The following is a 24,760-nucleotide window of genomic DNA, read 5'->3' on the forward strand; positions in this document are numbered from 1 at the left end:
ACTACAGTGCCGCATCGTGGCGACGAGCTGGTGCCGGTATCGGCAAGCTCGACTGTGATCGTCAGCGAGAAGGACCAGATTAGTGTGATTCGGTGTGGTAACACAGAAAAGTCTCAGTTTTTCATGAAGCCGGCAAGATAACGAGTGTAGAGGCGTTGGTTTGCAAAGAGTGAGTGATGGATTCGCTTGCACGCAGGCTCAACGTGCGTTCCTGGCTGGGATACAACAACGGGGAGGGGGGTTCTAGTGTACCATGGACCTATCGGTACCATCCATCAACGGGGGTCGATGATCGTCGGTGAGCTTGTCCCGGGGTCTAGGTTGATGGGCTGTTGGTGGTGAGTGATTCAGATGAGACGCATGTCGAATGCCGGCCGAGATAGGGAGGTGGAAAGAAGCGTGACCCCCATAGGCCGTGCGAGGAAACGAACCAAGGTCCGGGGGGGTGAGTGTCCAAGACGGGTTGAGGAACGTGAGATGACGATAGGCGACTTCGCCGTTGCCGTTGTCAGGCGTGCTTAGTCGACGTCTTGATGTGCTGTTTGCACGGTTTCACGGGTGGAATGTGGGATGCTTTTGGGCTTGGAATGATGCGCTGGCAAGCTTGGACAATGAGTGATCAGACAAGCCGACAATGGGCGCCAGTCCCACCCCCCTCCTCAAGTTCTTCAGACAATGAACAGTTTGGTTGCGTGGCCCAGCTTGGCTCGACTGGCTCGACTGGCGCAACTGGCCGACCCCAATGCGGCAGTCGTCCGATGTTTCCCAGTCTCCATGACAGCATGGCGTCAGTTGAGGTGTCAGGTAGTGGTTGATAGCGCGGCGCATGAGGGAATGAAGCTCAGCGGGAGGCTTCCGTGAGAGAAGCCGTCACGGGCGCCGGTAGCGATCCGGTAGCCTGGCATGCCCAGCCAGCACTGAGCAGCAGAGGACACTCACTAGTGTACGTGTGTGCTAGCCCTTGGAAGTGTTCTCAGACCGGGGGCGGGGGCTCGTATATAATATCGGGGCTTGCTTCGTAAATAGCAACCTCAGCCACGCCAGTGCCTCATTTGCTCATCTTAACAATACGGTGTCCGGGGCTGCGAAAGGACGGACTTCTTTCCTGGGGGCTATCAAAAAAATGCCGTTTCCTAGAGAAGCACCATTCCCGATAAGCCTGGACCGTCCACTGTGAAAGATGGAAGGGCTTGAGTATGGAAAAGGCGCAAGTTCGGGGAAGCGACAGCGTTATGGTTGGACTGCACACCCGATACAACATTAGCGCCGCAGCAGGGGTTGGTGATTGGTGAGGTGTTCCCGAGAGATTTTCAACGACACAAAGTCAAGAATGCGGAAAGGCAAGCGAAAGTGGCAACTGGAAGTTGTGGGAATCTGTGGGAATCCATCGCTTGTCGAGGGCTTGAAGGGAGGGCAACCGCAAAGTTGAACAAAGTTCGGGTGGCAGAAGCGTTAGCGGACTGTGGAGGGGGCCTAGTTTGATAGGCATGGCCGCTTTGGGGACGGATCTGGGGGCGAACGGGCACCATTTCCGTCAGGACTCGGGCGTGGCGGGCTGTTGTTCTTTAGGGGTTCCTCTTCTCTTCCATGTCACTGCATTGGCGTTGTGCGTGGTCGGGGGTCGAGGCTGTAGGAAGACAGAGGCAGGTTGGGTTGGCAGAGAGGTTGAAGCTGATCGCGCTACGGACCAACGTCTTTTGTTGGAGGTGGTTCATGTCGGCACCAGTCAGACATTCTTCGTCCATCTGATCTGGTCTGTGGTCTGGTCTGGTCTGGTCTGGGACCGGTCTCGTCCGCTGTGCTGTGCTGTGTGGCCTCCGTCCACGGTGCAGGCAGTAGTGCTCACTAGGAGATCTCCACTCCAATTCCAGTCCGGGTTCTGGTCCAGGCCCAGGTTATGGAGAAGAAGGCGAGGCTGGCCCGGGTTCCAGAGCAGGGGAGGATGCGGAATGGGCATTGGGTCGGGCTCTCATACGCGGGAGTGGGACGTCCTCGTGCAATGTCGGTTGAGGCGATGATGTCAAGGGGCAGATTGCGGCACCGAGATGATACACCCAGAGGCCGGCGTGCGGAAACAATGGCGTTCGGGGCTCTGTTGGAGTCGGCTGCGGCGTGTTCGGGGCCTCTTCCCTGCCGGTCCCTGGCCGGACCGCCCCCTCCCTTCCCCTCCCCAGGCCACATCATGTGCCCAAGATGCCCAAGGTGCCCACCCGTGACCCATTGTACGGGTTCAAGGTTGGCAGATGAGAGAAACGAAAGAAATGGGTGTCTGGAGGCGGAGGAGGTGTGGTCTGGAGATTGGAGAGAGAGTCGGGGAGAAGAAAAAGAGGAGACGAAAGGGTCGAGAAGAAATACGGAGACGGAGACAACCCCTGCGAATTCGCTGTGGTGAGCCGGTGGACGGGTCAAGGTAGGTACTCACTCGAGCAGGTGTAACAGAGTACAGACACAGATACAGATACACTTTGGTAAAACTGTGGTGTGGAAACGAGAAGACGGCGAGGGCGGAATCGGTCAATGGCAGAAGCTACAGGCGGCGGCGGCGGCGGCGGCGCGGGCGGTGGGTGTGGTATGTACCTGCAAGGTGTGACCTCGTCCAACTGCGACTGTGCTTCCCACTTGTCTTGTCAGCTGTCTCGGTCGCCGGCCGCGCGGATGGATGACCCCCTTTTTTGTCCCTTTCTCCAGAGTTCAGGAGTGTTGATTGAGAGTCGAGACGCAGAGGGCGGAGAGAAAAAGAGCGGAGGGCGGGGGAGGCGACGAACGGGTTTTGTGCGACATCGGGAGACGCGGCCGTGACGAGTTCCAGTCTGGGCTTTTGGGGGGAGAGTGTTTCGTCGGGGGGTGGTTTTTTTCCCTCTTTCGGTTCGTCTTTTTTATTTTCCTTCGTCTGTTTCTCATGCTGTGTATCTGTAGACAGATTGGGTTTTTGGTGTTGCAGACGTTGAGTATGTTGAAGGGTGGAGGAACATGTTGAGTACGTACCTCTGCTCTTGTGACATGGACTCGGGAGAAACAGACATGCCATAACAGTGAGGAAGGAGCAAATGTCATCGTTCATTCCACAGCGTCAATGGCGGTCGTTCCCTGCCCCGCGAACAGCAGCAGCAGCAGCAACAGCAGCAACAAGACCATAGCACAGTGTGTACGTCTATCCAGTGTAGACACTGCTGCGGTACGTATCCGTCATCCCACTTTGCAAGCAGCCTGAACCCCACTACACCCTCGCACCCCGCCCTGCTTCCCTTGCCCATTTGCCCAATTGTCCATTTCCTCTAGGTACCTAGGTACCTACGTCTATCTGGCCGACTCCTGCCGGTCCCGGTACGTACCGATCAATGCTCTTCCCCCCCCCTATCACGGTGCTATTATTACTCCCACCCACTTACTCACTCCCTTACTCACTTACTGCTGTTGCTGCCGCCGCCCGCTCGATACCTGCTAACACACACTACTGTTCCCGACTCGGGCTCTGGCTATCATGTACTGACTGCTCTACTCTGCTCTACTCCGCTCTGCTCTGTTCCTGATCTGGTCTTGCTGCTTCCAGACTCTTGTAACCCTGTTCGTCACCGCCGCCGCCGCCGCCCCTTTAGCATCCATTCCTCTCCAGACTATCCGTATTTCGTCCCTTTTCCCCACGACCACTCGAGGAACGTACCTCGCCTCTCCGTCTCCGACTCTTTGACAAAACTCACGATCCTCCCTTCGTCGTCGTCCTCCTTCTTCCCCTTTCACTCCCTCCTCCTCTTGCTTCTCCTTTGCCCTCACAAACCCCACAGCGTCGCACGGCGTCGCACGGCCGGCTGGCAAGCATCAGCATCAGCATCAGCAGCACCAATACCGACACCGGTACCAACGCCAACGACCAATGCGGCGACATCTTATCTTCCCCAACCACAGATAGACAACCGGACTAACCAACCTCTCCTCCCACCACCGTCAATCCTCCTCACCCGACGCTGGGACCAGCGTCGTCTTTTCGTCCGATCACCCCTCCTCCTCGCACCCCAAGTAAAAAGGGTCCCTTTTAACATAATCGGAACCATAACCCTAACCGTAACCGCTTTCACCCGATCCTCGATTCTTCCCTCCTCTCCTGGCCTGTCATCCCCTCTGCACCCCCATCTCGGTCTCGTTCGGATCGTTGTCTCGACATTACTACACGATTAGTCGACACCCTCCGTCCACCTGCCGTCCTCCGCCATGGCTCAATCTAACGAGCCGCGGAGGCGGTTCGCCCCCGTTCCCATCGAGACCACCTTCGAGTCTGTTCGAAAGCACTCTCAGCAACCGGCCCAATCGCAGCAGCAGCAGCAGACGCAGCAGCAAACACAAACCCAATACCAAAACCACCAGCCTGGCCCGGCTCCCGAGCTCACCCCCGAGCACACCCCGCGAACCCCCTCTCCCAATCCATTCGAACAGCAGATGCACCACCAACCACCACCACCACCACACTTGCACAACTTGCATCAATCGCAACCCCCCAGGCGTCGCTTCGCCCCCCAACTCATCGAGAGCTCTAGGCGTGCCCGTAGAGTGGGAGACGCCGGCCCCGCCACGCGACCGACTGACAAAACCGACATCACCCCCTACACGAACCACATCTACCTCCAGCGTAACAAGTCGAGGCGGAAGCCGAACGATGGCGCCTCGTCGCCTTCTTCTCTGCCCATTCAGCGCCAGCCCAAGGGCGCGAGGCGGGAGTCGGAAGACGAGAATGCCGGCACCTACATGTTAGAATGGGCCGCCATGGAGGCTGAGCGCCAAATGCAGGAGGCTGCCCTCGATGCCTTTCCCAACAGTCGTCCGCGTGAGGGCGGCGCCGCCCATTTCTACTTTCGAGAGAGCTCGGGCGACGACAGCACCCCCGAGAGCGTCTCGCCCCAACCAACCGGGCCCGGCCTTGACTCCAAGCCCCGTGCCCGTCACGCTCATGGTCCTCGTCGGAAGTCGTCCGAGGTGGGATATTGGCAGAAGCATATGCAGCAGCACGCCGAGGTCCTGGCTGTCGCTAGAGGCGAGCATGCCCCCGTCTTCGACGACGACGATGAGGATGCCCACAACGATTCCGAGCTCGACAGGATGGAGCTCGATAGCCCCCCCGAAGCCATGTGGTTGACGAACAAGAGGAATCACACCGCCGATCCCAGCCCTCCCAAGGGCCCGTTAGAGCCGATTGGCGAAACATACATGCCGCTGATCAGCCCTACGCCAATCGTGACCCAAGAAGCCCGCCGACCAGACCTCCCTCCGCCGGAGCCGGTCACTAAGCCAATTGGCGAAGCCACCATGCCGTATATCCCGCCCGCTGCTGTCAGCAAGCCTGCAGAGGTCCCCATCGCCGCACCCGCCCAGGTCGTCCCCGAAACTGGCTTCCGAAAGGCCGCTGGCGGTGGTTTCGGTAGGCCCTTTGGCAATTTTGGACTCCCTCCCGAGACCAGCGAGTTCCGCAAGATGCGCAAGGCTGCTTCCCCGCCAATGCTGGGCAAGGATCTGGTCTTCCGAAAGTGCCCTTCGCCGAAGCAGACGAAGCTCGAGCCTGACCATCCCTTCTCGGAGGATCCGTCTGTCGAAGAGAGAAACAGGGATTTCACGGGGGAAGCCGGTCTGTGGAGGGGGTACTGCTTCCGAAACAGCGAGAGTGACCAGGCCATTGTGCCCTCTCACCACCAAGGCCCCAGGATGCTGCAAACGCCACTTCCCCAGGCTACGTCTGCCGACCCATTTGCTGCGGCATTCGGCAAGGGATCCGTCACGGACGAACCTGGGTCGCACTACTCGTCCGCCACCCTCACCCCGAGCACGGTCGAGCACCGCGTCCGGTCCGGCGAGGCCAAGGGCCTGCACATGCTCGCCGGGATCGATGAACGCCTGAAGCGCGAAAAGGCCTTGGAAGAAAAGATTGCAAGCGAGTTCAACGATACCTTTGTCACACAGGTTTACAACTATCTTTCCTTGGGATACCCCGCAATGGCACGTTCTTTTGATGAGGAGCTTTCCAAGATTTCGCATATGAGCATCGAGGAGCTCGAGGTTGATGACGCGAAGCAGGCGGCAAGCGGTCATCTTATGGAGCCAGCCGAGGCCGAGATGGCGGAAGAGAAGAGATGCCCGAGATGGAAGGCCCTGAAAGCCTACATTTTCGAATGGGCGCGGCAGCACCCGGATCTAGACAGCCTCGACTCCCTCGCGTGGGGCGTGCGAGAAAGACGTGGTAGCTGGGCCATCTAATCGAATGGTGCAAGGTCCAAGGCTACACACGGCGAATCATTTTTTTATCATTCAACCATTGGACACACGGAGTCATGAGGCAATCAATACAGCATGGACGGGCCGAGCAGAAGAGCACATCGGCAACCAGTTCGATTCGACAAGGCGTTTTATACAGCCTCTTCCCGCTCGAGGGAGTGGCTTTGTCTTTGGCAGCAACCGGCATGGAGCTTTCTTATTGGGTGTTTTGACATGGAGCAAAATCCGTCGTCTTAGAGAGTTTAGAGCCATGAAGAGGATTGTATGCATGTCTGCTTTTCAGATGATGCCATATGGGGTTAGAACAGGTGGGCATGATGCATCGGTGAACAGAAGAAGCTGGGCCGTTTGTGGCACTGCGTGGTTCGCCGAGACTTTTGACGTAGGGATTCCGGCGGGTCAGCAAACGAACTGTACACGCGCTCTGCCCGATAGGCATGCCGAGGCGCAATCGGAGCAGCGAGTTTTTTGTAGTTGTAACATGGAATCCCACGGCAACAGCGGTCGTTTGACCCGTCAAGTATTGATATCCTGTCCCCCGGTGCTCTGTGTAACATTGCTGGCAGTAGTAGCCCTGACATTACCTAGGCAGCTCCGTAGAGCCAAGGTGAGGAGGTCCAAGGGCGAAATGTCGGTCGTCTCCGGCGTCCTCGAAACGATTCGACCTCGAGATTCGTCTCCCGCGGATGGTTTTGGAGTTATGATTTCCGTCCGCCCAAGAATAAGCCTGTCATGGTTGTCAAGGTCCGTCACTCGTTTACGCCCCAAGTCAACAGTATACCGCCACCAAGTCTAGAGGAGGGCCGAACCTAATATGGAACATAACCGATCGACCATCTTCCAGGACTGGGATTCTCTACGCTATCGAGTCGACCCCTGGGATCGACAAATGTGGTACCCGGCGGGGACAGCTGAGCCGACATGACTGACTTGGTCTTGCACCAAGGACGTGTAGAGAGTTCAGCGTGTATGTCCGTGACAGCAACAGCGGCGACATGGACAAGTAGGCTTCATATATGTCCTGGGTCCGCAACAAAGATACTTTCCAGAGGTCACCTGGAAACCCTCAGGGCACGGGGGGGGGGGGGGGGGGGGCGAAGGGAACCTCTTTGGACATGCGGGCTGATGAGAAGGAATTTCCACAAGATGCTCTGGAAGTTCAAACTCTTCTTCCTGCCACGTCCATCAGCCCATATCACAGCCATACTCGTTTTTCTTTCCATCTTCCTCTTTTCCTCGTCATCAACAAGTGCCTGGCATTCGTCTCGGAGCAAAAAGCGATTCATCAGCTCATAAGAAAAGAAGAAGGAAAAACCCACCCTCACGGACAAGAGAGCTCCTGGAAAAATGAGACCCATCGCCCTCGTCAGCATCCTCCTCCTAGGGGTCTTCGCCCCGGAGGCCGCCCCCGCCGCCGTCCCTCCCCCGAAGGACCCCCACGCCAAGGTCGCCGGCGCCCCGCGGTCGGGGTGGCCCTACTTCCAGCACCCGGTCTGCCGGCTGTACGCCTACGGCTTCTTCGGGCGGCACCACGTCATCGCCGCGTCCGGGGTGCGGGACATACCCCAGATGTGCAGCCAGCTCTGGGCGAACCTACGCGAGTTCGACGGCTGCCGGCTGCTGACCAAGGCGCACTGCGGCGGCACGGACGGCTACCTCCAGTGGCGGTTCCAGGGGTGGATGTCGTGCAACCTGGGGATGGTGTCGTCGGCGTGGTTCGACGCGACGGGCCAGGCGCTGGGGATCCTGGACTGCGCTGGGAAGCAGCCCGATGTGCAGCCCGAGGACGAGGAGGACTAGAGGTGTGGACGAACTCGGCGTGTTCGGTTCTCCTCTCCAACCATCATGGGGCCGGCCGGACGATTTGAGGATGGTCCGTCCAAAGAATGCGCGGTGATGGGGAGCCGGGAGAGGATTGGACCGTGTAGGCAGACAGTAAGAAGATGGCAAGGACTGAGGACGCGAGGGAGGAGGATAGCTTGGACCCGGACGAGTACAGCGGCATCATTGCTGGTCGTTGTCGAATCCGCCGTCCCCGTCGGGCGATCTTATCGTGTTGGAGATCGGCCGGACGCCGGGATGGCTTCCCCCGGCTCCCCCCACTGCTTCTCGGCGCTCGAAGGAAGTGTTGTCTCCCGTGGCGCCGTCCATCCTTCCAATCTCCTTCTGGTTTTTTCTCATCCTAGTTTCTCTTATGTATCTTTCTGTACCCTCCTCAGGCCGAAAACATGCTTCTGTTTAGCTAAATCAAATAGCTGTCCGGATTTTGCATATTCTTTTTTCCTTTTCTGATATGGTATCAGTGGGTGTCATCGTCGGATTGCCTAAAGAGGAAAGAAACGCACGGGCCAGAAATAGAAGGGAAGCGTATTGGTGACAAGCCCGCGAGAGTCTCGATGATAAGACTGAATCACTACTGGAACCTTGGGCTGGAGATTTTGATCGCTGTGGTGAAACAGGTCCCTGATGTAAGGCTGCCGATAAAGCTGCAGTACGTGTTTGATTCACTATTTATACCAACACTCCTACGGACGGACGGGGCTTGACTTGACTTGTGCGTGCTGCAAGTCTGTTCCACTAGATCTCAAAGTTCTCGAGCCAAAGGACCTAATCTCTTGTAAGATTGTATTGTTTGTATATTTCTCTATAGTCGGACTAGTCAGCGTCCGTTCCGCGGGAGGCCGTCCGCGCCCATCTACTCCATGCCTCAAATGTAACGAGCGTAATTCATGTAAGTTGGTTTTTGCAAGCACAAAACCAAATGTTCCCATTCCAAAGGCTTCCTGCCCTCGGCTTGGGGCCGTACAGGAGACCCCCGCGCACAACCACTCCACAGAGTATCCTCCCACCCGTTGCGCACGCACAGATGCCTTGAATCCATTCACGTACTTCACGACCGATCTCTATCGTCCGAGTCGTGGGTTAAACCCCCTAGAGAGTAGTGGTTGTGGTGGTTGTGGTAGAATCGGAACTGGGCGTCGGGGTAGGCTCAGGAGTGGGCTCCGTCGAGGACCCCGTCGAGAACTCCGTCGAGAATCCCGTCGAGGACTCCGTCGAGAACCCCGTCGAGGATTCCGTCGAGGACCCGGTGGTGGTTACCGAGGGGAACTCGATGGGAGGCACGATCGAGGGCAGAAGGGTGATGGTAGAGATGATGGTGGCCGTCACGATGGGGAGGCTGACGGTCAACGTGAACGGCGGGAGCGTCACGGTCTCGACGCTAGCGGCGATGGTGATTGTGCTGGCGGGAATCGTCTCCGTGATAAAAGAGGTGAAAGTCTCGGAGCAGACCGAGCCCCCCGACGTCGTCGCCGTCGGCCCTGTCGTCGTTGTCGAACTGATGGTCGTCGTCGTCGTCGTCGCCGTCGTCAGCGTCGTTGAAACCGCGGTGGAGGCGGGGAAGACGCAGGAACAGGCGCTGGAGAGGCGCACGACGCCGCACGACGGCAAGATCCCGGCGGGCAGGCCGATGGTCGCGTTGACGACGGCGGTGGTGAAGGTCGCGCAGAAGGCCCTGCCTACCGGCTGACCCCTGACGTTTCTGAGGCAGTTGTCGGCCGCGCAGGCGGCGCTGACGGCGGTGGCCGAGGCCAGGGTTGCGATGAGGACGGAGACGCGCATGGTTAAGATTTTTTCTTTTCTTTTTCTTGGGATGGAGCTGGGCTCAAAGAAAGGATGGAGATGGAAAGAATGAGATTTGAAGTGAGTGGATGATGGGATGCTGAGTGAAAATGGAAGTGACGAGAAAGGTGTTTCGAGGACAGTTATATGTACACATTCATGTTTCCAGCATTTCACCACTGCCTCTTGCACTAGATCAAACCACGAATTCCTAGTATCAACGTCAACATCGTAGCATGTGGCTTGTGACAGTACCAAGAGGGAGCGGCTGAGATTCTCGGAAACATCCGCCCGTCCCTTGATCTACCGGGACACGCGCTTGAAGAACGTTGTGAGATCCAGAATCGTACGTGTAGCAAGCCCAAGCTGAAAGCCAAGGGGTTTGCTTCGCTGCCTGTGGAACCCCCTCTCAAGGCCGGTCAGGATGTGTTAGTCGCGCTTCGAACCGCCTGCGTCCCGCGCCGAGCTGCCGTTACACCACACTCCTGCGGGAATCGAGGCTGTTGTATGACATCACCAACGTTCTTTTCTCTTATGCATATTGTTTGTACGTGCCGTGGCTGGGATCTACAACTCGCCCCCTGGTCAACATTGTGTTTCAACTTGGAGCCGGGAGAGAATCATCATTCCCGACGGGCGATAAAGGGCGGGAGTCGCGGGCAAGAATTCGATTGAAACCCCCTGTACTCACCTCATCCCGCGGGATGTTCCCTTCCGAGTCCCGATCTGAATTCCTCGTCCTGCCGGACCTTGAACTGGTTGTGAGACTTGGCACGGCTCTGATGCGCCACGAGGAAGGGAGGCCGATATGTTTCAAGCTCATTCTTCTAGCGGGCTGTGGGCCCCTATTGTCAAAATGTGACTCAAATATACCAGGGCACGGAATCTGGGACGTTTTGGAGATGTAAGCAGGGAGGCTAGATGGCTTTTCGCCAGGGTGGCAGCCCTGTTTAGAATATCAACTTCACCACTCAAACCGTGTAGGCCAGTCCTTAGACGTCATGTAATTAAAATATCAGGGAACTGGTGTCGGATGTACAAAATGCAATGTAAAATGACCACGCTGTTGCGAACAACTCTAAGAGCTGGGACTGGCTAACGGATAGAGAAGCTGGGCAGGCAGTTAATCTTGCAAAGAGATGGGCATCTGCAACCATGAATGTTGCATTAACAGTGTGGAAGGCAGGTTGTCAATGGTAATGATCGGTCGTCAAAGAGAAGAAAATTGCATCTGCCAACGTCCTCAAAGCCATTCAGGCCGTTTTTTGTCGATATCATTGGTCTCCCACACGACTTATCAGCCTGAAATGGGGAAAAAAAACAAATATGAGAGGGTTCTTCATCACTGTTAGGAGCAAGCACCAGCTCTTAGCCCCAACAGTAGACCAGAACGGAGACGATAGTTTGCAACGCGAGTGGTGTTTTGCAACATATGTTGGAGACATATAAGGATGTAGCCTTTCCTGTCAAGAGTGCCGCAGTAGGCCGTCAACTGCGGCCAGACATATAAAGCCCTCGAAACTCGCCGCCTTCTTCTCGCTTAATGTTCAACATGACAAACAGGAAGCGAACGTCGCCGTGTTTCTTCACCCAACCCAAACATTATCTCGGTCCAGTTCGCCAATGTAACACTTGCGTCCTCTCAACCTTCACAGCCGACATCGGCACGTGTTTTGGGCCTCAAGTCATCGTCACGCCGGAGAGTTGGCCGTCCACGGGTGAGATCCGCCTGCAGCGTGCAGGTGAGTGGCGAGGGGGAACAAGCATTCATTGTCATTCCTGTCCTCCTTGAGACCTGAGGAGTACTATCGTGCCAGCAGCTTCGGCGGCTTTGGTGAGCGGGAAAAAAAGACCTTGTGATGAAAATGGGAGACCTGGGGTTGTAGGTTGAAGATATTGCGTGTTTGTAGGCAGACGGCTAACCCATCCCCGGCCACGAATTCAGACAGCGCGCAACCTCCATCTAAGCGAATGTCGTATCAAACCCAGGAGGCCAAGAAGCCAGTTTTCACTCTTGATCGGTTGGCCCTTATCACTCCCAAGTTCCCAACAGACATACACCAATCCGAGGCGGTCGACCACCCAACGGAAACCCTCAACGCCGCGCAGGTTTCCCGCGGCGAGGTCCATGACCATCCGAGGGCCGCGGCGGTACACCGTACAGTGTGCACGCCATGTTGGCCAGTCTCACCAACACCCCTGACTCGCATGTTCGTGTCCCCCCTCCCTCTTCAGCCATCTCTCAGGCTCTCTCGTCCAAGATAACGTTCCGTCGCCTTCTCACGAGAGACGTGTATATCATGTCAGATGGTTCAATGTAGCCAACCGTGCTGTCGGTTGTCCCGGCTGTTTTGATTGAGACAGCACGGCACAGCCAAGATGTCGACAGCAACAGATCAGGGACCAAGCTGGCAATGGGCCCTGGGGTTGCCCTTGGCCGCGGCAGGTCTCTTGGGTTATCTCTGGGCCGGCCCAAACAACGGATTCACCACGAACCAGCACACGGGCTCAAAGTACAGCCCGGCGGCTTCAGTTACGATAAACCAGGGCACCGTCCTCGGCAGACTGGTCACCGACGGCACGTTCCCCGAGCCAGTGGAGGGCTTCATGGGGATCCCTTACGCCCTCCCTCCTGTCGGGCAACTCAGGTTCCGTCACGCCGTGCCTGTGCCGTCTGGCAACGATACACTACGAGCGTTTGAGCTTGGCCCTAGGTATTAATATTAGTGCAATTCTTCCCCGTGTTTGTCAACCTTTTCAGAGCTGACCTCCCGTCACACAGATGCCCGGGAAAGCAGCTCGTCCCGTTCACCAACGACGAATGGCTCGGCCCGGACTGGCAGAGCGAGGATTGCCTGACCATCAACGTGTACCGCCCCAGGGGCCACACGGCAGACGAAGGCGGCCGGAAGCTGCCGGTCGCGGTGATGATCCCGGGCGGCGCCTTCAACCGCGGCGCGGCGCGCATGCACAACACCCCGTCGATGCTGGCGTGGTCCGAGGAGCCGTGGGTCGGCGTGTCGATGCAGTACCGGGTCGGCGTCGCCGGCGGGTTGAACACGGCGCTGACCGAGAAGGAGGGCCTGCTGAACCTCGGGCTCAAGGATATGTACGTCGCTCTGGAATGGGTCCAGGAGAACATTGCTGCCTTTGGTGGCGACCCGGACGATGTGACTATCATGGGGTTGTCTGCCGCGGCACACGGGGTATGTCCGAATCCACGCACCAGCGGCGAGTTGATGGTGACTCGCTTACAAGTTTTTGTTAGATTGGGCATCTCATCATGGACGTCAACCAGAAGAAGAAGCTCTTTCACAAGGCCATCATGGATTCCGGGGGCCATACTGCTCGGGTCGTACACCCGCCCGGCTCCAAACTCAATGAGGCACATTTCCAGGAGTTCCTAGAGCTGACTGGGTGTGGTAACCGCCCCGAACACGAGATTCTGCCCTGCCTCCGGGCCCTTCCCTCCTCGACCATTATCGAATCCGGCCAGACGGTGTACGAGAGATCGAACCCCTCCGTGCGCTGGGCGTGGCAGCCTGTCCTCGACGGGGACATCATCTCCAGACGCCCCATCGACGCGTGGAAGTCGAACAGGTGGAACAAGGTCCCCATCCTCACCGGCTCGGCCCACAACGAGGGGGCCATGTACGTCCCCCGGACGGCTTCCACGCCCGGCGACTTTACGGATTTCTTCCGCACCCTGCTGCCGCAGCTGTCCGAGGCGGACCTCGCGGAGCTGAACGCCCTCTATCCCGATCCCTCCACGGACCCCGGCTCCGAGTACGTCGAGACGAGGCCCCTCGACGTGGGCTCGCAGTACAAGCGAGCAGAGGCCGCGTACGGCCACTACGCGTACACCTGCCCGGTGCGCCAGACCGCCGTCTGGGGCAGCAGGCACGCCGGCGACCCTCCGGTCTACCTGTACCACTGGGCCCTGAACAAGACGGCTCTCTACGGCGCCAACCACGGCGACCAGATGCGCTACCAGACGTACAACGCCGAGGTGAGGTCCATCTCGCCGAAGCAGGACGAGATCGCCGCCGCGATGCACGCCTACGCCACCTCGTTCATCGTCCACGGTGACCCGAACAGGTTCAAGGCCAGGTCCGATGACGGCCTGCCCGAGTGGCTGCCGTTCGGCGGGGGTACTCAGGGCGAGGAGGCCGGCAAGACGATGGTCTTGGGAGAGGGCAATGATGAGCGCGCCGGAGGTTCCGGCCTGGGCACGACAGCTCGGTTTGCGGCCTACAACTGGGCGGAGAAAGAGTGCGACTTTTGGTGGAAGCTAACAGAGAAGTTTGAGGATTAGACGCTGTTCAGGGAACAACACGTTTCCATCACTTACAATAAAGTGACATCGTGTGTATTCTTTTCAAACTGTATGGTTTTGACTCGGCAAACCGCCCAAGAGAACTCCGCGTTATGAACAAATTTAAGCATCACATAACACCGCCCCGAGGACGATGCTGATTTACAAACATGGACAGTCATTATTCATAACAAGGAAAAACATACATCATACATGGCCACATGGAACCCCTTCCCCCCCCCGGCGTCACTCCACCTTCCATCAGAACATGTCCCAGAGGTTGGGGAAGAGCTCGTCGATGATGGGGACCTCGGACGACATCATCAGCTGCTGGAACTCGGGCACCGTCGCGGACGGGCTCTCCGCCGCCAGCAGCCTCTCGACGACCTCGGCGTACTGCGCCAGGCAGAGGTCGCCCAGGTCCCACCCGGCGTCCCGCTGGTGCGCCTGCAGGGCGTCGACGAGGTCCTTGGCCAGCTTGAGGGACGCGCTCTGCGCCAGCCCGCCCGCCGTGTTCTCCGTCTCGAGGGCGCAGCGCAGCAGGAACGTCGTCGCCGACGTGAAGGCGAAGGCGCTGACCGGCAGCCAGAAGTCGCCGAGGTGGTCCTCCTCGAGCTCTTGCACGAGAAGCACGATCTCCTCGGCCGCCCGGCGGACCTGGATGTAGCGGTTCGTTAGTGCGTCCCCGGGCACCGCCGCCGCCGCCGCCGCCGCCGCCGCTTCCGCTGCCGCCGTCGACCCGGTTGTGGCGTTGTCGTCCTGCTTCTCAATGTCGAGCTCGATCCGCCTGCGCAGAAGCTTGGTCGAGAGGTACGCCAGTCGCAGGTTCGCGGCCCCGGGGGCGCGCAGGTCGTTGCCGCGTGTGATGATCCGCCTGACGTCGTCGCCCAGGGAGTCCTCCCACTGCCCGAGGCTGAGCTCCAGGTCGAGCGACGTCCGGCCGCTGCTCTGCTGGTCGCGCTCCTGGTTCAGGTCGTAGACGTGGTCGAGGAACTTGTCGAGGACGCCCGTCAGCGTGACGAGGGCCATGAACACCGACGCGGCTTGCCTCTGGGCGTCCGTGGCGTCTTGCGTGGTGAGGTACTCCAGCGAGGGGTCCGGCACGTCGTACTGGTATCGCTTTATCTGTGGCGGGGTGCCGTATGCCAGACTCAACCTGAGTTGTGTTTGTTGTTAGTCGACATCTCCTTGGGGGAAAACAGATGTGAGATTTTTTGCCTCACCATTTGTCGTGGACCACAAGCGCCCACCATATCTTCATCCGCAGGCACTTCTCGGGAACAGAGATGTTCCAGTCTGTGGGGTCCCGGTTCAAGCCCAGTGACTGGGCGAGCGATACGGCGGCCCCCAGCTGGATTTCGTTCATGATCATCGAAGTTGTCGGCCTGCCGCCGACGTTGAGAATGATGGCGATGATGGTGGATATCCCGGGCGAGATGTGGAGTTCTGAAAACAGCGTCTCGGTCGCCTGGTTCCATATGAACCGAGAGTCGGGGCAATACTCCGAGGGTAGATCTGGGCTGTTTTTCCAGAAGATCATGGAGTGCGCATACAAAACAGACAGCAGTGCCGGTGATATCCTGTCTCTTGCGGTACTGAACTGGTGCTTGAATGATACTTCGTCGAGAAGGGGAAAGCAAATGTTGACTTTCTGGAAATATCTATGGATGTTTGATCAGTTGGAGGTTCTTGACCTGATCTGAATCTAGGCCACAGAGCCCTGGTCTTAAGGAGAGATTTCAACAGGACGTTGTTCTTGGATGTCATGAACGTATGCGTGAGTAATGACAGGTAAGAGCTGAGCGTCACCCAGCACAACTGAAAAGGGAAAAAAAAAAAAAAAAAACAGTTAAGGGGCGGGACTAAAACTCACAAGTCTATCAACGTTGACGTCCACGGCTCCAACATCTTCTCCACAATCTGGTACTTCTGCAACGGCGCCGTCTGTCTCGGCGACAAGCCGTAGGGCCGCTTCCGAACCGCCGTGAAGATGACGGGCTTCCGGACGCCGCCCGACACCGTGGACCGGGACACCTGGTTCGGCTGGGCCCCCGGCCTGGGTTTGACCACGCGGATCATGCGCTCGTGGATGGCGGGCTCCGAGCTGAGGTAGTCCGCCAGCACCTGCGTGTCGTTGGTGACCGCGGGCCCGATGATGTGCGAGTTGTCCTCGTCCTCGGGGCTGTCTAGCGCCAGCATCAGGTGCGTGTTGTGCGGGTCGAGCACGGCCTGGGGACCCGAGCCCGGAGCTGAGCCGCCGGACGACGCGGTGCTCGTCGGCGAAGACGTGGAGTGCCGGATGGTGGCGGCGGCGGCGGCGGCGGCGCTCTGGGATGCATAGACCTTGGCTGCCGACGCAAGAGGTTCCCGCCGACATGGCGTGTTGGACTGCGGGGGGCGCTGCTGGTGGTGGTGGTGGTGGTGGCGGTGGTTGGTGGTGCGGTATGGTTTCTGGACTTTGCCGGGGTTGAGCGGCGGCGGCGGCGCCGGTACGCGGCCGGCGCTCCGGGGAGACGGTGGGAACTCGCAGTCAGTGCCGTAAACGTGGCACATCTGACAGGTCGACGACGTGATCCCCTCCTGCTGCTGGCACCTGGACTTGCGCCTGCGGCATTGCAAGCAGGCCGGGCGGAGATGGGACCTGTACGGCCGGGGCGTGGGCTGGTCTGCTATCACCGGCGACATGGCTTGGTTTCTATCGTGTCTTTTGGCGTTCAGCTTTCCCGTTTGATGTTGGTCTCGTTTCGTTTGACGGGGTCCGTTCATCGGCTTTCTGATGACTCGGGCAAGTCTGAGTTGGGAGTTGAGCGTCTTTGATATTTCCCCGCGGAAAGGTCCACAACTCTACTATCATGGCTAAATCCCGACAAAAGGGACGCTAACGCAACGATAGATAACCTGTTAGTCAACGCGCGCGCAAGCTGATAAGGCGGAGGTTCACCGAAAACGACTCCACCGGATGGATGGTTACAACCGGTCAATTCAACCGCTTCGGGACCCAGTTCTGGTCTCCGTAGTCGGTGTCTTTCCCGCCAACTGAACGCAATGCGGGACACAGTGCCCACGGCAACTCCACTTGTTTCTTCATGGGCAACCAGGAACCGTCGCGCGTGGCTCCATCTCAACGCGGGGAAGCTCCCTTTAAACCCCTGGGACCCTTATCATCTGATGGATCCTTCTGCCAGGCTATGACGTTGCTTTGGGTGAAGGGAACCATCCGATATGTTATCTGTGTCGGAGGCTCGCCGCCCTCCCAAAGCAAGAAAAGTCGCTATCACTTGAAAACCATCTAATCGGGTTGAGTCTTGGGGGAGGGGGGGGGGGGGGGCAAGGGATGAGAGGCCAGGACCAAGGCCGGATATCATTTACCTTTTGCAATGACAATGAATAAAAGGCCTTGTCGATCTGGACGTTTACGCGCCGGAAGAAGTTCGGACAGCTCGTCTCATTCTGGCTCTCACCAGCATGCATAACTTGACATTTTAAAAAAAGACTCGGAACAAACCATAACCCCATTGACTAGACTCGTTGTGCCCACTTCAAGGACCGTCCATCGCGTGCTCAGATACATAAACACTCATATACATATTCATATACATATTATTAGCAACGTCCCCGCCTCGTCCACTTCCCCAGACTCCACAATGGCCGTCGAGACGTCGATAAACGCAGAGCAACCCAAGCCCAAGGACCTGGAAATTGCGGAGAAGCGGCCTTCCGTTCCCGGCAGCATCGACGGGGACCTCAAGGCCGGCCAGGTTGAGCTTCTTGACGAGGCCGAGATTTTCTTGCAACAAAATGGCATCTCTCATGCTCAGATGCGCGAGCTCTTTGAAGATGAAGATGCGAAGAAGAAGTTGGTTCGCAAGGTATTAACCTCCTTCATCCCCCCGTCCAGAAATTCTTTACCCAGTGTTCCATCCCCAACACCGGGAAGATGTCAACAACAACAACAACAACATCAACAATCTGACAAAGCACCCAGATCGACCTTACGCTGCTGCCCCTCCTCATGGGAACATACCTGCTGCAGTACATCGACAAGCAGGCCCTGAGCTACGGCGCCGTCTTCGACCTCTTCGAGACGACCAACACGACGCAGAGCCAGTACTCGTGGCTCGCGAGCATCTTCTACTTCGCCTACCTCGTCGCCGAGTGGCCCGCCAGCTACCTGGCCCAGCACTTCCCCACCGGCACCGTCGTTAGCGTCTTCGTCGTCTCGTGGGGCACCGTCCTGACCTGCACCGCCGCCTCCCACAGCTTCGCCGGCCTGGCCGTCTGCCGCTTCCTGCTCGGCGCCTTCGAGGCCGTCATCACGCCGTGCTTCATGATGATCGTCAGCATGTGGTACACCCGGGCCGAGGCGCCCATGCGCGCCGGGTCCTTCTACTGCTTCAATGGTTTCGGGTCTATGATTGGCGGCATCCTGTTCTACGGCGTCGGCCAGGCCGACGGCTGGGACGTCTGGCGCATCATCTTCGTCATGTGCGGCGGCCTCACCATCGCCTGGGGCGTCGTCCTCTTCTTCTACCTGCCCAACAACATCATGACGGCAAAGCGGTACACCGTCGAGGAGAAGGCGTTGCTCATCGCGCGCAGCCAGAGCAACAACACTGGCGTCTTCAGCCGCAAGATCAAGCCGGCCCAGATCAAGGAGGCTTTCCGGGACCCCCAGATCTGGCTCCTCTTCTTCTACACCCTCCTTAATGAGATCGTCAACGGGGGTATTGCCAACTTTGGCAAGCTTATCGTCAAGGGGTTCACCAAGGACGCTCTTCTCACGACCGCGTACGGCATCCCCTACGGCGCTTGGGTCGCCTTCTTCATCTTCACGGGGCCCCTCTGCGCCTCCAAGTTCAAGAACTTCCGCACAATCGTCATGATGACCTGGGTTCTTCCGACGCTCGTTGCCGTGTCGCTGTTCCTGAAGCTGGATAGGTCAAACAAGAACGGCTTGCTGATGGCCTACTACATCGTGGGTGGTCCCCCTTCCTATCAAAACTTACAGAGAGTGGACGGTTCATAATACTGACACCAGCCCCGCAGAGTCCCTCGTTCGTCGGCGCGCTCGTCGTCGCGCTACAGATGCCGGCCGCTAACGTTGCAGGCTACACTAAGCGCGTGACCTCGACCGCCTTCGTCTTCCTCGCCTACTGCGTCGGCAACATCATCGGACCGCAGGCGTTCCTCGCGTCGGAGGCGCCCATTTACGGCACTGGGTGCAAGGTCATCATGGGCTGCACCGCCGGCCAGGTCGTCTTGGCGATCTCCATCAGGATTCTCCTGAAGCGGAGGAACAAGCAGAGGGATGCGGAGGCCGAGGCTTCTGGGCAAGATGAGAATGACGAAGTGTTGATGGACTTGACGGACTTTGAGAACAGGAAGTTCCGGTACTCCTACTAAACAAGGATTGTTATGAGGTAGTCGGTCGTGGTTGTCTGTGAGAATTAGGAGTTTGGGTAATAACCATGTGGCGGTCCTCATCTGGGAGATGAGAGTACCACTGGTTGGGCATGTTCGTCATACATTGGATGGGGCTAATAGTTTGAAGGTTATCGAATCTTTTTCACTGATAGTACTCACATGATCCTGCCAAGAGTTTATAGGTCGTAGCCAGACCCGAGTGCGCTCAACGTTAGGCAATGAAGCCTATGAACATATTTGGGGGGGGGGGGGGGCGTGTCTTGGAGAAATTCGTCAAGAGGTCTATAACGATCTAAGGTATATACAACATATACGCAGACGAGCCCAACGGCACTTCAAGTCTATATATAATAACCAACGCTCAAAAAAACACAAAAGCCAGGCCCCCCGACATTCTCGAGACCTACAACTTCGCAACGCCGAACCCGTTCTGCCTGGCCCGGCCAAGCAGCCCCCTCGAGATGTCCTTCAGGCTCGCCACACCCATCAGGGCCATGGCCCGCGCCAGCTCCCTCTCGAGGATGTTCAGCACGCCCTCGACGCCCTTCTGACCGTCCCACGCGAGCCCCCACAGAGCCGTCCGCCCGATGAGGCACAGGTCGGCGCCGAGGGCGAGAGCCTTGAAGACGTCGGTGCCGCGGGTGATGCCGCCGTCGACGATGACGGGGATCCTGCCCCTCACGACGTCGACGATCTCGGGCAGGGCCTCGATGGTCGAGGGCACGCCGTCGAGCTGGCGGCCGCCGTGGTTGGAGACGACGATGGCGTCGACGCCGGCCTCGACGGACCGCTGGGCGTCCTCGGCCGTCAGGATGCCCTTGAGGACGATCTTCATCTTGGTCTGCGACCGCAGCCAGGGGATGACCTCGCGCCACTCGAGGCTGGCGTCGACCAGGTGGTCGTGGTTCTCCTCCTGGATCCTCCGGTGCTCGGCGGCCGTCTTGGCGCGCAGGAGCAGGCCGGCGGTCGAGATGGCGCCGGACTTGCGCGACTCGACGTTGGCCATGGCGATGCCCGGCGGCAGCTCGAGCGGGGTCCGCCGCTCCTGCAGGCGGTTGCCCAGGATCACGGTGTCGACGGTCAGCACGAGCGCCTCGTAGCCGGCGTCCTCGGCGCGGCGGATCAGCTTGGCCGTGAGGTCCCGGTTGCCGAGGAAGTAGAGCTGGAACCACGGCCGGGGGCGGTCGGGCCCGCGTTCGGGGATGGCCCGCGCGACGTCCTCGAGGGACGTGGTCGCGTTGGTCGAGAGCGTGAGGTTCGTGCCGAGGTTGGCGGCGGCGCGGGCGACGTCGAGCTCGCCCTCGCCGCCGACGAGCTTCTGGTACGCGCTCGGGGCGACGGCGATGGGGATGTCGTACCGTTTGCCGAAGATGGTGGTGCTGGTGTCGATGTTGCTCACGTTGCGCAGCATCTGAGGTCGGAGAAGGATGCTGTTTGGGGGGAGAAAAGAAAAGAAGCAGTCTTGTTAGCCCTTGTGTTTTCCCGGTGTCGAGGAGCCGAGGCCTTGCCTTGGATGGGGGGGAATTTTCATCTCTTACTCGTTGTAAGCGGTGTGGTTGCGCTCGAGCGTGTACTCATCGTCGGCGCCGGTCTGGTAGTAGTCCCATACCGGCTTGGAGAGCTTCTCCTTTGCGATCTTGTGAACGTCGGCAACGTTGACCGGTTCCGGGCGGCGGGCATCTTTAACGACAGTCATGATGTATTAACACACGTTTGATAGGTTAGGTTGTCTCTGTCGAGTCTTCAGAGTACCGTTGGATCTGTGGGAAACAAACCATTACGACCGGTCGGCCAGTTGGAGAGAATTGGAGAAAATTGGAGGCTCTCCCTTATTTACGTATTTACTCGACCGAAGCAAGCGGTCCGATCTCGGGGGGGGTTCCGACGGATCGCGTCACCCCGGTGCTTGCTCGGTATCCTCCCCCGGTCTTGTCAACCGCCGCGAATTGCCCAAAATCGCAGGGCGCGGGCTCTACCAAGACGAACATTTCACTGAGGCCGTTCGTGCTGGAGCTTTGTGGAACGTCATAGTCTTCAACACTGGCGAATCAACCCCGATTTTTGTCATGGAGCTTTCCGGGGTGGAGGGGAGGGCATACGATGTATGTACAATAGTGGTTTAATATGGAGAAGGCTGTTTGTCGGGGATTTTTTCCTTATTGAGACGATGGACGCGGGATATGTATGACTAACGGCGACCCTCACCCTCTCTTCCTCTTCCCCCCAACACATTTATTTTTCTTGTTGTCTTCCTCTCGCAGCTCAAATGGGCATTTCGAGCATCTCCTCTTGCGTCCAATACTTCTGCATATATCTAGCCCCCAGCATCTCGACCTCTTGGTCCAAGTGCAACATGAGCACGTCTCCCCACGGATCCATCTTGCTCTTGAGGACTTGCCGGTCCAATCGGTCCTTGCGCGTACGACAGCCCTCGAGGTACTGCTGAAAGTCCTCGAGCCCGTCGTGGATCTGGCGGTGCTGCTTCAACAGCACGTCGTCCCCCTGGAACCGGGGCATCCTGCGAGCCAGGAGGGGAAACAGGGAGCTTTCTTCCACATTGTGATGGTTCGCGAGGCGACACGAGAGAAAGAGACCCTCTCTGACAATCTGGTCGTCAGTCATTTTTGGCGAGTCGTGATCGGGCGCTGAGCATGCGCTGTACAGGCGCTTCCAGATTCGTCGGAAATAGCTGTGCTATGGCACGTTCGGGTTTGTGTTAGCAGCGGCCTCTCGCCCCCCCAGCTGGCATCGTGAGAACTGACAAACTTCTCCATCATCACCGCAAGACGGTTGTAAATGTCGAATTCCGAGGGCGTCAGCGATACCATGTCATCCTTTTCCCCGCCACGGTCCATGTTTTCTTTCAATGCTTGTCAAAGTTGACCCCGATGCAGGTACTACTCTCTCTCTCTCTCTCTCTCTCTCTCTCTCTCTCTCTCTCTCTCTCTCTCTGCCAAATTGGTTCTGCAGGTTGTTGTTCAGCTGCTTGCGCGCCTTACGGGGTTAGCGCTCCACGTGGCTATCGAGAAGGGGAATTGATGTCACTTACTACGCTTGACCTTTATGGGCCGCCCCAACCAACGGCTATGTCACTTACTGCAATCCAAACCAAACCCCACGGCGGAGAAATCAATGATGTTGCTTGGTGTCATGTCATCAACATGTCAGTGGAGACCATTTGTCAGCCGTTGCCCAGCTTAGAAATCCCGTAGCCTTTTCCCCTCCCCCCCGGCAACCCATCCCTCTCATACTTATTATGTCTTGATTGCAACATTCCGTGACTATATTCCAACATTGAGCCTCCTCGTCGTTTTTAGTATAATCATCCCGGGCCAAAACTGTATAGACTTCTTCTTGACAAGAAACCCATACAAGGATCGACCCTCTTTTCCTTGCAACCAAATCATCACCGCATCGGCAACCTCGTCACCTCCACACACACACACACACACACACACACACACACAATGGCTGCAGCAGCGCGTCCCACTGGCCTCATTGCCAAGAAGGGCATTGAGCTTCTGACATTCGGTAAGCAACCCCCCCCTCCCTTCCGGAAACGGCACATCGCGTCGTCTCGTTGCTGAACCCATTTTCAGGAACCCCCAATGGCTACAAGGCCAGCATCATCCTGGAGGAGCTGAAGGAGGCGTACGGCCTCCCGTTCGTGGTCCAGAGCGTCAACATCATGCAGAACATCCAGAAGGAGCCCTGGTTCACCGCGCTCAACCCCAACGGCCGCATCCCCGTCATCGTCGACCACGACAACGAGCAGCTCGCCGTCTTCGAGGGAAGCGCCATCCTGAGCTACCTCACCCGCCGCTACGACACCGAGCACCGCTTCTCCTTCGCCGCCTCGGACAACGACTACACGAGGGCCGAGACCTGGATCGGCTGGCAGCACGGCGGCTTGGGCCCCATGTAAGATGAACCCCCCATCCCCCTTCATTTCTTCAAATACCTCTCAAAAGAAAAAAAAGAAGAAGAAAAAAAATCAATGCTGATGAAAATGATTACCCCCGCCGACAGGCAAGGTCAAGCCAACCACTTTGTCAGGTTCGCCAAGGAGAGGATCCCCTACCCGACGCAGCGCTACGTGGGCGAGACCGAGCGGCTGTTCGGCGTCCTCAACACCCACCTCGACGCGCGCGATTTCGTCGTCGGCCCGGGCCGTGGTCGCTACAGCATCGCCGACATCTCGATGATCGGCTGGGTCCAAGCGGCCCCCATGGCCGGCATCGACATCAACCAGTTCCCGTCCGTCAAGGCGTGGCTGGAAAGGTGCCTGGAGAGGCCCGCCGTCCAGCGAGGCATCCGGATCCCGGACGCCCCCTTCATGTCTGTCGCCAGCATGGAGAAGAGGCTGCAGGAAGACGAGGACCTTGCCAAGAAGGAGGCCGAGGTCAAGAAGCAGATTGACGATGCCAAGAAGGCCTATGGCTATGTTTACTCATCGCCATAAACGAAAGGGCTAGTAATGATCGTCTAGTTCCCCCCCAAAACCCCGGAAGAGCCCGGGCGGGTGCTATAATAGTATAAGCCTTTGAAGATGACTGTCCTCTTGTTTCCTATCTCGCGTCTACGGTCAACAATTTGTTCTCATCAGGGGTACAGCGTCAGGTATTGGAGTATTCCGAACGTCAAGCTTACTAAGGTCTCTCATATCTTCGGACTCATCCTTTCTTTCTTACTCCACCCTCAAGTCTCATGAACAAACAAATCAATCTCCTCCTTTCGTCTACGAAAATGTCTTCTTCCATCCCTTTCCCCAACGACTTGGATAACCTCTTCCCACAAAGGCTTGGTGAGCTTGGTGTGCTGGAAGACATCATACAGCGGTTGCGTGACGATGTCTGGCGTGGTGTGGACAGCAACGCCGGCAAGGATGAGCTGCGAGACCGCAGGGTTGTATTTGTCGCCTTTTGCCACCTCTTGAAATCACTGTATGGCGTCGTTGTACTCGATCGTTTGCGCCTCTTCCCAACTTCGCCTCATCTCCATGAACACCTGGGTCTCGGCGTCTCCGATGTACGCCCGGAGCTGTATATGCCCCGGCAGAAACCGGATAGCGACATGGCGCAGGAAGTCGGGCCAGAAATGCAGGGTTCGTTCGCATCGTATGTACGCTCAGTTCCACGTAGCCGA

The 24,760-nt window shown here is 57.8% G+C and overlaps 10 protein-coding genes across 10 annotated transcripts; 5 read left to right on the top strand and 5 right to left on the bottom strand.

The window, feature by feature from the left end:
- Positions 1-1,726: 1,726 nt before the first annotated feature.
- CDEST_06204 (uncharacterized protein) lies at positions 1,727-1,957 on the bottom strand (the record flags this gene model as incomplete). The annotated part of the gene is made up of 1 exon (XM_062922363.1): positions 1,727-1,957. One exon carries the CDS (start codon positions 1,955-1,957, stop codon positions 1,727-1,729), a length of 231 nt encoding a protein of 76 aa, XP_062778414.1.
- Positions 1,958-3,419: 1,462 nt separating this feature from the next.
- On the top strand, positions 3,420-6,239 carry CDEST_06205 (uncharacterized protein). The gene has a single exon (XM_062922364.1). It carries the CDS (start codon positions 4,207-4,209, stop codon positions 6,235-6,237), a length of 2,031 nt encoding a protein of 676 aa, XP_062778415.1. The 5' UTR covers positions 3,420-4,206; the 3' UTR covers positions 6,238-6,239.
- A 1,363-nt stretch (positions 6,240-7,602) lies between these two features.
- On the top strand, positions 7,603-8,055 carry CDEST_06206 (uncharacterized protein; the record flags this gene model as incomplete). The annotated part of the gene is made up of 1 exon (XM_062922365.1): positions 7,603-8,055. One exon carries the CDS (start codon positions 7,603-7,605, stop codon positions 8,053-8,055), a length of 453 nt encoding a protein of 150 aa, XP_062778416.1.
- Positions 8,056-8,919: 864 nt separating this feature from the next.
- Positions 8,920-9,971, bottom strand: CDEST_06207 (uncharacterized protein). Its single transcript, XM_062922366.1, has one exon. It carries the CDS (start codon positions 9,874-9,876, stop codon positions 9,187-9,189), a length of 690 nt encoding a protein of 229 aa, XP_062778417.1. The 5' UTR covers positions 9,877-9,971; the 3' UTR covers positions 8,920-9,186.
- Positions 9,972-12,255: 2,284 nt separating this feature from the next.
- Positions 12,256-14,450, top strand: CDEST_06208 (Putative carboxylesterase, type B, carboxylesterase type B, alpha/Beta hydrolase; the record flags this gene model as incomplete). The annotated part of the gene is made up of 3 exons (XM_062922367.1): positions 12,256-12,590; positions 12,659-13,082; positions 13,145-14,450. 3 exons carry the CDS (start codon positions 12,256-12,258, stop codon positions 14,189-14,191), a joined length of 1,806 nt encoding a protein of 601 aa, XP_062778418.1. The 3' UTR covers positions 14,192-14,450.
- A 2-nt stretch (positions 14,451-14,452) lies between these two features.
- Positions 14,453-16,876, bottom strand: CDEST_06209 (uncharacterized protein; the record flags this gene model as incomplete). Its single annotated transcript, XM_062922368.1, has 3 exons — positions 14,453-15,347; positions 15,415-15,852; positions 16,065-16,876. The coding sequence occupies 3 exons, from the start codon at positions 16,874-16,876 to the stop codon at positions 14,453-14,455; spliced, it is 2,145 nt and encodes a 714-aa protein (XP_062778419.1).
- A 762-nt stretch (positions 16,877-17,638) lies between these two features.
- CDEST_06210 (Putative major facilitator superfamily, MFS transporter superfamily) lies at positions 17,639-19,818 on the top strand. The gene is made up of 3 exons (XM_062922369.1): positions 17,639-18,060; positions 18,177-19,166; positions 19,238-19,818. The coding sequence occupies exons 1-3, from the start codon at positions 17,836-17,838 to the stop codon at positions 19,592-19,594; spliced, it is 1,572 nt and encodes a 523-aa protein (XP_062778420.1). The 5' UTR covers positions 17,639-17,835; the 3' UTR covers positions 19,595-19,818.
- Positions 19,819-19,890: 72 nt separating this feature from the next.
- CDEST_06211 (Putative FMN-dependent dehydrogenase, FMN-dependent alpha-hydroxy acid dehydrogenase, active) lies at positions 19,891-21,404 on the bottom strand. Its single transcript, XM_062922370.1, has 2 exons — positions 21,154-21,404; positions 19,891-21,045 (listed from the first exon to the last, which is right to left on the bottom strand). The coding sequence occupies exons 1-2, from the start codon at positions 21,309-21,311 to the stop codon at positions 20,019-20,021; spliced, it is 1,185 nt and encodes a 394-aa protein (XP_062778421.1). The 5' UTR covers positions 21,312-21,404; the 3' UTR covers positions 19,891-20,018.
- A 473-nt stretch (positions 21,405-21,877) lies between these two features.
- CDEST_06212 (Putative hemerythrin) lies at positions 21,878-22,470 on the bottom strand (the record flags this gene model as incomplete). The annotated part of the gene is made up of 2 exons (XM_062922371.1): positions 21,878-22,309; positions 22,378-22,470. The coding sequence occupies 2 exons, from the start codon at positions 22,468-22,470 to the stop codon at positions 21,878-21,880; spliced, it is 525 nt and encodes a 174-aa protein (XP_062778422.1).
- Positions 22,471-22,758: 288 nt separating this feature from the next.
- Positions 22,759-24,460, top strand: CDEST_06213 (Putative glutathione S-transferase, Thioredoxin-like superfamily, glutathione transferase family). The gene is made up of 3 exons (XM_062922372.1): positions 22,759-23,146; positions 23,215-23,536; positions 23,645-24,460. Exons 1-3 carry the CDS (start codon positions 23,083-23,085, stop codon positions 24,075-24,077), a joined length of 819 nt encoding a protein of 272 aa, XP_062778423.1. The 5' UTR covers positions 22,759-23,082; the 3' UTR covers positions 24,078-24,460.
- The last annotated feature ends 300 nt before the right edge of the window (positions 24,461-24,760 follow it).

The sequence above is a fragment of the Colletotrichum destructivum genome, chromosome 4, assembly GCF_034447905.1.
Source record: "Colletotrichum destructivum chromosome 4, complete sequence".
NCBI lineage: Eukaryota > Fungi > Ascomycota > Sordariomycetes > Glomerellales > Glomerellaceae > Colletotrichum > Colletotrichum destructivum.